The sequence below is a fragment of the Musca domestica genome, unplaced genomic scaffold (genome assembly GCF_030504385.1).
Source record: "Musca domestica strain aabys unplaced genomic scaffold, Musca_domestica.polishedcontigs.V.1.1 13, whole genome shotgun sequence".
NCBI classification, from domain to species: domain Eukaryota; kingdom Metazoa; phylum Arthropoda; class Insecta; order Diptera; family Muscidae; genus Musca; species Musca domestica.
In genome coordinates, this window is record NW_026712172.1 from 15,513,248 (window position 1) to 15,525,747 (window position 12,500).

At 35.9% G+C, this 12,500-nt stretch overlaps 3 protein-coding genes across 3 annotated transcripts in view; 1 reads left to right on the plus strand and 2 right to left on the minus strand.

The window, feature by feature from the left end:
- LOC105262404 (box A-binding factor) overlaps window positions 1-12,500 on the plus strand; it is a 55,711-nt gene that overhangs the window by 35,312 nt on the left and 7,899 nt on the right. The window lies entirely within an intron of this gene.
- LOC101893283 (uncharacterized) lies at window positions 520-1,051 on the minus strand. Its single transcript, XM_005190888.4, has 2 exons — window positions 896-1,051; window positions 520-836 (listed from the first exon to the last, which is right to left on the minus strand). Exons 1-2 carry the CDS (start codon window positions 903-905, stop codon window positions 571-573), a joined length of 276 nt encoding a protein of 91 aa, XP_005190945.1. The 5' UTR covers window positions 906-1,051; the 3' UTR covers window positions 520-570.
- Window positions 8,834-9,541, minus strand: LOC101898916 (uncharacterized). The gene is made up of 2 exons (XM_005191961.4): window positions 9,392-9,541; window positions 8,834-9,166 (listed from the first exon to the last, which is right to left on the minus strand). The coding sequence occupies exons 1-2, from the start codon at window positions 9,399-9,401 to the stop codon at window positions 8,898-8,900; spliced, it is 279 nt and encodes a 92-aa protein (XP_005192018.1). The 5' UTR covers window positions 9,402-9,541; the 3' UTR covers window positions 8,834-8,897.

Consider the following 12,500-nt stretch of genomic DNA (forward strand, 5'->3'; position numbering starts at 1 on the left):
TGTAATATCAATTACAAACTTCAAATACCAAGTTTGAAATAATTCCGGTTTTCAACTGAGTGGTATTTTTCGATGGATTTTTTTATTTAATTTTCAAGTTCCTTCCGAATGGTGGAGGGTATAAAATGTTCGTCCACAAAGGATCAAAGTTTTGAATAACCAAAACGATTATAAAATCCGAAATAAGCATCCGGTTCTCTTCACATTTCACACATCCCATTATTTCTACCAACACAAAATCTGCTGTGAAGATGGGATATATCGGTCCACAACTTCTGGTACCTCCCCCACAGTGGGTCAGAATTTTGAATATCCATAAAGCTCATTTTTTGCAAGTCTTCTACACCAACTCAAGGGGTTCTATATCACTACAAGCTCATCTATAAGAACTAGGGCCTTCTATAACACCATTGGGTCTCCTGAAACAGCTTAGGATCTCTCATAGGGCCTAAGTATCTTCTATGCGCTTCTATGATACCACTTGATTTGTTCTTTTTAACCCAAAAGAGACACAAACTGAATTTTTTTTATAACATTTATTTAAAGTTTTAAAAACTTCTCCACATAAATTTAATCTTCGGGGCATGGATCGACCCATTCCCATTCATCCCACCAGACACAATCGCCCTGTTCCGAGTCAAACAACTGGGCTTCCGGACAGTGGACCATTTCAGCATTGCCGTCGGCAGATTCACATATCCAATAGCCGGTGGGATCCCAGAAGTTGCGAATGGGTTCATTCACATTACTGGCACTGCAAGTGGGCTTGTTATTTTCATGGGGATTGCAGGCCAGGGTCGAGGCACCAAGGCAAGCCAAAATTGTCAAGCAGATAACTGAAAGAAAAACACTCTTAGAAAAAAATTACATATAGGGAAGTCCCTCGAATACTTACCGAATTTCATGTTCACCTAGCCGTGGTATGTCTTCGCAACGACCTAATTGATGTCTATGACTTCCCAATGACCACACATATTTATATTGGCTGGACCAAAATTTGAGAACGTCTAAATATAGAATTTAATTGATTTCCAGAATCCTTAACAGAAAACAGAAATGTCTGAATTAAATAACTGATAAAATATTTTGTTCTATCGGCCAACGCCCATACAATTTCAAACATATTTCAATTATTGAGAAATGGTGACAGCTTGGGTCCAACCTTTGCAAAGCAAACTGACACGCTTTGACACGAATTTGGCAATTTTTAAAAAAACAAAATCCGTTAAAAATTCTGTTAAAATCTTAACCAGTAAAGAAAGTCCTAAAGACGGGCGGGGCCGATTTTATGATACCCTACACCACTTTGGTAATTTAGTTGAGCTCCGCATAACAATTAAAAGTTTTTATGGGAGAATTCAATCATACACTCTATGATTATAATTATAATTTAAAGTTCAAAGGACTAAATATGCCGAAGCAATTATATCTTTTAAATTCGGACTTGTATTGCCCGTTTGGTGCAAAATTAATTTGAAATCAGATAAAGATATATATGGGAGCTATATCCAAATCTGAACCGATCTCGATAAAGCTTGGCGAAGATATTTCTGAGCTGTATTTGATATATTTCCCTGAATATCGTTGTTACGGAGTGCATATTACGGCTGTGGGTAACAAATATAACAAATCGGATAAACAATATATATGGGAGCTATAGCTATATCTGAACCGATCTTCACCAAATTTGGCATACTACCTTCTAGACTCAATTCGGTCGTATGTGCCAAATTCCATCCAATTTGGACAAATATTAGACGTTTGGTGCACAATAAAGGGTAAATCGGAAGAAATTATATATGGGAGCTATATCCAAATCTGAACCGATCTCGATAAAATTTAGCAAAGGTATTTCTGAGCTGCATTTGATATATTTCCCCAAATATTGTTGTTACAGAGTGCATATTACGGCTGCGAAGGACAAAAATAACAAATCGCATGAACAATATATATGGGAGCTATAGCTATATCTGAACCGATTTCGATCAAATTTAGCATACTTATTTTCAGGCCTAATTTGGTTGTATGTGCAAAATTCCATACTATTCGGACTGATATTACACGTTTGGTGCACAATAAAAGGCAAATCGGACGAAGATATATATGGGAGCTATATCTAAATTTTTACCGATTATCCCCAATTTCAATAGGGTTCGTCCTTGGGCCAAACAAATGTTGTTTAGAAAATTTCATCTCAATCGGATAATAAATGCGACCTGCATTTTGTTCACAAGAATACATGGACAGACGGACGGACATGCAAATCAGAAAGTGATTCTATGCAGATAATCAAAAGGAACTATGGGTCTATCTCGTTTCCTTTTGCCAGTTACAAACAAATGCACAAAGACATAATACCCTGACCACCTTGTGGTGTAGGGTATAAAATACAGAAAGGTAAGGTAAGGCTTTAATACACCCTCCAGTATATTTTCGCAATAATATTCGGTATTTATTCTGATGCCACGGTCGATTAATACGAGCGGAGAGCGACCATCGGCAGTTATGGCGGCCCACGCCATCACCATTTTAAGTCTACTTTCTTTTCGTTGCGGTGAAGGTTCTTGCACTTTTGAAATTTAAATGGCTTTACCTCGAGCTCATTTTCAATAATTGCCGAATAGAATATTGCGATATGTTCTGCTCACAAGCCATTTTCGGTCACTGCGACGCGGGTTTCGATCAAATCGCTTCTTTACTTTTCGAACCATTTCTTCTGATGTTGATGTTTTCTTCCGTCCACTTTCTTGACGGTCGGGCTACGCTACCAGCATCACGCTACCAGTTTCAATGCTGGAGCCCCTCTAACGATAGCCACTTAGGGTTTTCCAGCCAAATATAAAGAAATCACACTGTTATTATTATTATTATTATTATACACTATTATTATTATTATTTATTATTATATTATTATTATTATTATTATTATTATTATTATTATTATTATTATTATTATTATTATATTATTATTATTATTATTATTATTATATTATTATTATTATTATTATTCTTATTATTATATTATTATTATTATTTATTATTATTATTATTATTATTATTATTATTATTATTATTATTATATTATTATTATTAGTATTATTATTATTATTATTATTATTATTATTATTATTATTATTATTATTATTATTATTATTATTATTATTATTATATTATTATTATTATTATTATTATTATTATTATTATTATTATTATTATTATATTATTATTATATTATTATTATTATTATATTATTATTATTATATTATTATATTATTATTATTATTATTATTATTATTATTATTATTATTATTATTATTATTATTATTATTATTATATATTATTATTATTATTATTATTATTATTATTATTATTATTATTATTATTATTATTATTATATTATTATTATTATTATTATTATTATTATTATTATTATTATTATTATTATTATTATTATTATTATTATTATTACTATTATTACTATTATTATTATATCACATGATCTTTTTTTAACTTTTGCTTGTTTAGCAATATCGTTCCTCCTTACCCCCTTGGTCTGTGCTCTGGCATGCAATCCCTATGGAGATAATAAAGCAACATGCAATGCTGGAAATTTGATGGCTCCCATTCGTAATTTTGATGACCCCACTCGTTATTGGATGTGTCGCGGTGCTAATGTCGAACCTGAAACGGTGCGTTGTCCCGATACCGAACTTTTCGACTCGTCCAAGGGTGCATGTGTGCCGTGGAATGAATGGGTCTGGTCGCCACCGTGTCCAGAAATATAATATTTTTTCAAAATGTTATTGTTTAAAGTTTTAATAAAATATAAGCCAAGAGCTTAAAGCATATAACTCCATAAGTCCAATGAATTGCAAAAGGGTCCTTAGTAAGCCTTTACAATATTCAAATGCGAAAAAAAGTCGGTGAAGGCTATACCAAAACGTGGACCTGCACAGACACTTTTCTGCTAGAGGCTGTAGAGACAATTTTCTGTCATAGGCTGTAATATCCATTACGAAATTCAAATACCAAATTTGAAACAATTCCGGTGAATAATGTTGCTAAACTCATCAAAATACCTAACATCGGTAGGTACCGTCAAATGGGGGCTATACGAAAACGTGGAGCTGCACAGACAATCTCCTGTCATAGGCTGAAGTACCCATTACGAACATCAAATACCAAATTTGAAACAATTCCGGTATATAATGTCGCTAAAATCATCAAAATACCGAATATCGGGAGGTACACTTATATGGGGACTATACGGAGACGTAGACCTGCACGGACAATTTTCTGTCATAGGCTGTAGTATCAACTTCGAACATCAAATACCAAATTTGCAACAATTCTGATGAATATTTTTGCTAAAATCATCAATATACCGAATATCGGCAGGTGCCGGGGCTATACAAAGACGTGGACCTGCACAAAAAAATTCCTGCCTTAGGCTGTAATATCAATTACAAACTTCAAATACCAAGTTTGAAGTAATTCCGGTTTTCAACTGAGTGGTATTTTTCGATGGATTTTTTTATTTAATTTTCAAGTTCCTTCCGAATGGTGGAGGGTATAAAATGTTCGTCCACAAAGGATCAAAGTTTTGAATAACCAAAACGATTATAAAATCCGAAATAAGCATCCGGTTCTCTTCACATTTCACACATCCCATTATTTCTACCAACACAAAATCTGCTGTGAAGATGGGATATATCGGGTTACTCCTTCTGGTACCTCCCACACAGTGGGTCAGAATTTTTAATATCAATGGAGCTCATTTTTTGAAAGTCTTCAACATCAACTCAAGGGGTTCTATATCACTACAAGCTCATCTATAAGAACTCGTGACTTCTATAACACCATTAGGTCTCCTGAAACAGCTTAGGATCTCTCATAGGGCCTAAGTATCTTCTATGCGCTTCTATGATACCACTTGATTTGTTCTTTTTAACCCAAAAGAGACACAAACTGAATTTTTTTTTATAACATTTATTTAAAGTTTTAAAAACTTCTCCACATAAATTTAATCTTCGGGACATGGATCGACCCATTCCCATTCATCCCACCAGACACAATCGCCCTGTTCCGAGTCAAACAACTGGGCTTCCGGACAGTGGATCATTTCAGCATTGCCATCGGCAGATTCACATATCCAATAGCCAGTGGGATCCCAGAAGTTGCGTATGGGTACATTCACATTACTGGCACTGCAAGTGGGCTTGTTATTTTCATGGGGATTGCAGGCCAGGACCGAGGCACCGAAGCAAGCCAAAATTGTAAAGCAAATAACTGAAAGTGAAACACTCTTAGAAAAAAATTACATATAGGGAAGTCCCTCGAATACTTACCGAATTTCATGTTCACCTAGCCGTGGTATGTCTTCGCAACGACCTAATTGATGTCTATGACTTCCCAATGACCACACATATTTATATTGGCTGGACCAAAATTTGAGAACGTCTAAATATAGAATTTAATTGATTTCCAGAATCCTTAACAGAAAACAGAAATGTCTGAATTAAATAACTGATAAAAATTTTGTTCTATCGGCCAACGCCCATACAATTTCAAACATAATTCAATTATTGAGAAATGGTGACAGCTTGGGTCCAACCTTTGCAAAGCAAACTGACACGCTTTTCATTATTTCCATGTACAGCCACACTCACTTTGTTTGGAGACCTAATTTTTCTCGACAAACAAAAAATTTTTCTATTTCAAGTTTGCATAAATAAACAAGTAAAAAAGCTGTAAGTTCGGCCGGGCCGAACTTTGAATACCCTCCACGATTTGACACGAATTTGGCAATTTTTAAAAAAACAAAATCCGTTAAAAATTCTCTTAAAATCTTAACCAGTAAAGAAAGTCCTAAAGACGGGCGGGGCCGATTTTATGATACCCTACACCACTTTGGTAATTTAGTTGAGCTCCGCATAACAATTAAAAGTTTTTATGGGAGAATTCAATCATACACTCTATGATTATAATTATAATTTAAAGTTCAAAGGACTAAATATGCCGAAGCAATTATATCTTTTAAATTCGGACTTGTATTGCCCGTTTGGTGCAAAATTAATTTGAAATCAGATAAAGATATATATGGGAGCTATATCCAAATCTGAACCGATCTCGATAAAGCTTGGCGAAGATATTTCTGAGCTGTATTTGATATATTTCCCTGAATATCGTTGTTACGGAGTGCATATTACGGCTGTGGGTAACAAATATAACAAATCGGATAAACAATATATATGGGAGCTATAGCTATATCTGAACCGATCTTCACCAAATTTGGCATACTACCTTCTAGACTCAATTCGGTCGTATGTGCCAAATTCCATCCAATTTGGACAAATATTAGACGTTTAGTGCACAATAAAGGGTAAATCGGAAGAAATTATATATGGGAGCTATATCCAAATCTGAACCGATCTCGATAAAATTTAGCAAAGGTATTTCTGAGCTGCATTTGATATATTTCCCCAAATATTGTTGTTACAGAGTGCATATTACGGCTGCGGAGGACAAAAATAACAAATCGCATGAACAATATATAGCTATATCTGAACCGATTTCGATCAAATTTAGCATACTTATTTTCAGGCCTAATTTGGTTGTATGTGCAAAATTCCATACTATTCGGACTGATATTACACGTTTGGTGCACAATAAAAGGCAAATCGGACGAAGATATATATGGGAGCTATATCTAAATTTTTACCGATTATCTCCAATTTCAATTGGGTTCGTCCTTGGGCCAAACAAATGTTGTTTAGAAAATTTCATCTCAATCGGATAATAAATGCGACCTGCATTTTGTTCACAAGAATACATGGACAGACCGACGGACGGACGGACAGACGGACGGACATGCAAATCAGAAAGTGATTCTATGCAGATAATCAAAAGGAACTATGGGTCTATCTCGTTTCCTTTTGCCTGTTACAAACAAATGCACAAAGACATAATACCCTGACCACCTTGTGGTGTAGGGTATAAAAATACAGAAAGGTAAGGTAAGGCTTTAATACACCCTCCAGTATATTTTCGCAATAATATTCGGTATTTATTCTGATGCCACGGTCGATTAATACGAGCGGAGAGCGACCATCGGCAGTTATGGCGGCCCACGCCATCACCATTTTAAGTCTACTTTCTTTTCGTTGCGGTGAAGGTTCTTGCACTTTTTGAAATTTAAATGGCTTTACCTCGAGCTCATTTTTCAATAATTGCCGAATAGAATATTGCGATATGTTCTGCTCACAAGCCATTTTCGGTCACTGCGACGCGGGTTTCGATCAAATCGCTTCTTTACTTTTCGAACCATTTCTTCTGATGTTGATGTTTTCTTCCGTCCACTTTCTTGACGTCGGGCTACGCTACCAGCATCACGCTACCAGTTTCAATGCTGGAGCCCTCTAACGATAGCCACTTGTGGTTTTCCAGCCAAATATAAAGAAATCACACAGTCCCGCTTGAATTCCACCATCACGAATAACTTTTTTTCTGGAAAATTCTCACCAAAATGTTTTTGTCCGCTTGTAAACAATATAATGAGCTGTCACTGGAATAATTTTAAAAGCTGTCGGACGAGTGGCTTAGAAATGGCGGCAGTCTGAAATTGGTTGAAGTTTTTTCATCCCAACCTGTATTCCTGATCAGCTTCAAATTCTAAGACGCTTTAGCCCAGTCCGTCTGTTGTAATCACGCTAGAGTCAAAGCGAATAAAGATAAGAAGATAAAACTTTGCACGGATCTGTCATATGTCTGCAGGCAGATCAAGTTCGAAGATGGGCTATATCGGCCCTCGATGCCGATATTCGGTATTTTGATGGTTTTTTTATTCGTGACTCCTTTACCCCCTGAAAGAGAATTATCTATGGAATCATCTAAAATTCTACACAAGGATTTCCTTGTAAGTACTTTACCCCCTGGAAGATAATTGTCTATATGCTGGCTGCGAGATATCGTATATTCCCCATATAATGGTCCCTACCGTCATTCGGTATTTTGGTGATTTTAGCCACATTTTTTAATGGACATGTCTACAATTCTACACAAGGAGTTCTTCGTGAGTACTTTACCCCCTGAAAAAGAATTGTCTATATAGGTCCACGATATCGTATAGCTCCCATATAACGACATTCTGTATTTTGAGGATTTTAGCCTCATTTTTTTAAGAAATCGTCTGAAGTTCTACATAAGGAGTTCCTTGTGAGTACTTTACCCTCTGGAAGAGAATTACCCATAGATATTCGGCATTTCCATGATTTAAGCGACATTATTCACAGGAATTGTTTCAAATTTGGAATTTGAAGTTCGTAAGGGATACTACAGCCTATGACAGAAAATTGTCCGTGCAGGTTCACGGCTTCGTATAGCCCCCATATAACAGTACCTCCCGATATTCGGTATTTGATTGATTTTATCGACATTATTCACCGGAATTTTTCCAAATTTGGTATTTGAAGTTCGTAATGGATACTACAGCCTATGACAGAAAATTGTCAATGCAGGTTCACGTTTTGATATAGCCCCTATATTCGGTATTTTGATGATTTTAGCTATATTATTCAACGATTTTTTTTCAAGATTCGGCATTAAATATTGTAATGGCTTATGAAAAGGTGCCTATACAGGTCCACGTCGTCATGTAGACCCTAATATAAAGGCTACATTCGGTATTTTTGAGATTTCAAAAGAATTATTAAGAGGTTTTTTTTTTTTTTGAAAAATTTAAAAAATTTTTGTATTGAAAGTTCGGCCCTGCCGAACCATAATTCCCCCTTCAAGTATTCCTTCCGAAGAGGTATCTAATTGATAAAAAAAAATTGCTTTTGATTAAATTTTATTTATTTTAAATACAAATTTTTTTGACAAGTGTAGAACATCCCTATTTAGTTGGCAACAGGGCAAGGATTGGTCCAGGTCCATTCATTCCAGGCAATGCATTGACCCTTGGCTTCATCGAACAATTGGGCATCGGGACAGTGGACCATTTCAGCGGTACCAGTGGCCGATTTGCACTCCCAGTAGCCGGTAGGATCCCAGAAATTGCGAACGGGTACATTCACATTTTTGGTGGTGCAAGAGGGCATATTGTTGCTATCAACATCACAGCACATGCCGCAGGCAATGAGACAAGCCAAGAGAGCCAAGCAGATGACTAGAAAAAGAAGACGAAGAAAAAAGATTTTGAGTCAGACAAAAGACACTCCAAAGGAAAGGGAGGTTTTGAAGGCAGCTAATTTCGGTAATTAGGCCAGCACACCAAGGAAGGAACTGATATTACAAATATGAGGAGCAAGGAAATATCGAAATTTTCTCCATCCACTCTTAACCAGATCCATAAATTTTATCTTTTCGTTGTCTGACTTCCAAAAAAACTTACCGAATTTCATTTTGTTTTATTGAAAGTTAGTTGCTGATTTGAAAGCAGGAAAGGAACTGATACTTGTTTCCCAATTCAGTTTAATATTTATAGGAAAAACGCAATAGTCAGTTTTTGGTAATGTATCGAACTTATTGCCAAAATAGCTATTGATTTCCAAGATATTTTGCACACGTTCAAGATTGGCAGGAGATAAATTTTGATAAGATAAATCTTAGATACCACCAAAAAAAAAATTCTTGGAAGTTATGATAGTTGGATGCAAACAAAAAACATGGGTGGGCGGGGCAAACAACTTGAAATTCGTTGTACGTACATTTTTTACAAGACCTGGAGAAGATACAGATGTGGTAATTTACATATAAAAGACAAGTTAAAAAGTATCTCTCGGTTTTGCCGATAGATGTATACTCTCAACCATTGTTCGATTATTTAAATATATTTTCACTTGTGTTATGATTATTCAAATTGTTCAACCTCTATGGAGTGGGTTCGGAAGGAATGGGCCAATATTGTCCATTTCGTATTGGTCCTAAATAAATATTATATAAATATTCCGACGTGGCAGGTTTGACCAATATCGACTACTTCCTTAACTTTATATGAGTTAGGTGATAATTTTTAGAAAATGTTTGAAATGTGCGTGAGGTACCAGATATAGACGTCCGAAATATTCCATTTTCTTAATGCATCTAATACAGATAAAAATATTCGCATGGACAAAATTACAAGAAAATCGAACATTTATATCTAATTTTATGCGAAATCATAAATTCCTATAAATTCCATATTGATCTCAGGTTTCTGGTTTTGGACAAATATTTAAATATAGAAACGTGTAAAGAATCGCTGACTTGTTTCGCAAGTTATGACAGATAGAAGTTTTGTGGCCCTTTTTAGGTTAGGTTACTAGAAAGGATTCGCAGATATACAGGGTGAGATAAAAAAACTGCAACAACGTCAAACGCCATAATTTTTATATAAATATTTTTAAGTTTTATTGAATGAAAGCAAAAAATGTCGGAAATAGCATTACATTTTAGAATAAGTTTAGATTTGTTCGAATTAGTCACCTTTGGCACGAATTATGGCTTTCAAACGGCCAATGAAACCGTCACACGCTGCCCGAATGTTGCTGTGCTGTATTTTGGCCCATTCCCGGTGAAGCGCATGCTTGAGGTGATCGACAATTTGGTATTTTTTAGTGCCAACCTTGCTTTTCAAATTACACCAGACACAATAGTCCAACGGATTGATATCCGGAGATTTTGGTGGCCATTGTGCGCTGGAAATGAAGCGAGAAACCTCATTTTGTAACCATTCTTGGGTGGCGCGTGCTGAGAGCGGTCAAAATATTTGCGTGCCCAAGGCTTGAATACACCCTCCAGAATATTTTCGCGATAATACTCGGCATTTATTCTGATGCCACGGTTGATTAATACGAGCGGAGAACGACCATCGGCTGTTATGGCGGCTTCCTTGACGTCGGGCTACGCTACTAGTATCGAGCGTTGGTACGAGACACAAAGGATTTATTCACATTTTAACAGCTGTCGGACGAGTGGCTTACAAATGACAGCAGTCTGAAGTTGGTTGTAGTTTTTTTTATCTCACCCTGTATATCATCTTTACAACAGAACTTGTGTGAGCAAAAATGTTTGTGTGTGTGAAATTTGAAAAGAGTTAGACGCTTATTTCGCATTCTTTGAGAGTTTTGTTTTTCAAAATCTTGAACCCTATGTGGGAGAGGTACCAGAAGAAATGGTCCGATCTCTACCATATTTATAACAGATCTTGCGATGATGGATATATTGAGATATGCGAAGTCTAAATGGAATCGGATGTTTATTTCCCATTTTATGAGCTTCCTGGATATTCTAAAATTTAACGCTTTGTGGGGGAGGTATAAGAATGAGTGGACCGATATACCCCGTCCTTACAGCAGATAGTACCTAAGTAGAAATAAATGAAATTTCGGATTTTAAACTAGTTTTGGTTATTCAAAACTTTGATCCTTTGTGGGGAAAGGTACCAGAAGCAATGGACCGATCTCTACCATCTTTATAACGGATCTTGTGTTGATGCAAATATTGAGGTGTGCCAAGTCTGAATGGAATCGGATGATAATTTCGTGTTTTATGAGCTTCATGGATATTGTAAATTTTGACCCTTTGTGGAGAATGTACCAGAAGGAGTGGACCGATATATCCCATCTTCACAGCAGATCTTGTGTTGGTAGAAATAATGGATTGTTTGAAATATGAAGGGAACCGGAGGAATATTTCGGATTTTATAATCGTTTTGGTTATTCAAAACTTTGACCCTTTGTGGGGGATGTGCCAGAAGGTGTGGACCTTGTGGACCTTCATTCTTCACACCTTGGGTTAATAAAAATAAAGAGATGTGTGTAATTTTCAGAGGTATAATTATTCAAAACATTGACCCTTTGTGGGGGTGGTACTTGATGGAGTGGTCAATATTGTCTCTTTTCACACTTGACCTAGCACTGATGCAAATATAAGGATTTGCAAAGTTGGTGCAAAATCGGACTACCCCTTCTCTTTCTTTGCAGTAAAATATTTTTTTGAACATTTCGACCCTTTGTGGGGAAGGTACCAGAAGGAGAAATTTAAAATTAAACTAGTGCACTAAAACACCTTCATGCTCACCTATGATTTAGTTATTATACTCTCAGCCATATGGCTACAGAGGTTATATATCATTTGATAGGCCAAAACGCACCTCATCAAAGTAACGGTTTTAGACCCTTCGTCTTTTTGGACCAAATCCGTTTCAGGACATTTGGAATCGATCTAGCGATGTCCGTCCGCCAGTCTGTCTGTCTGGCTGGTGCATGGTGCAATAACTCTCGAAGGAAGTATCCGATTCGGTCCATACTTGGTATATCATAATTTTATGATCAAATTTTAATCGAGTTCGGAGATGGGCAATATCTGAGGGCCAAAATTTTAAACAGTTATAACTCTTATAAAATGTGATGTAATATTCTGAATGTCTTCAAATTACACATATCATAATATTTTTATTAACCCAAGGTGGGGTGTGAAGATGGGATATATCGGTCCTCTCCTTCTGGTACTTCCCCCAC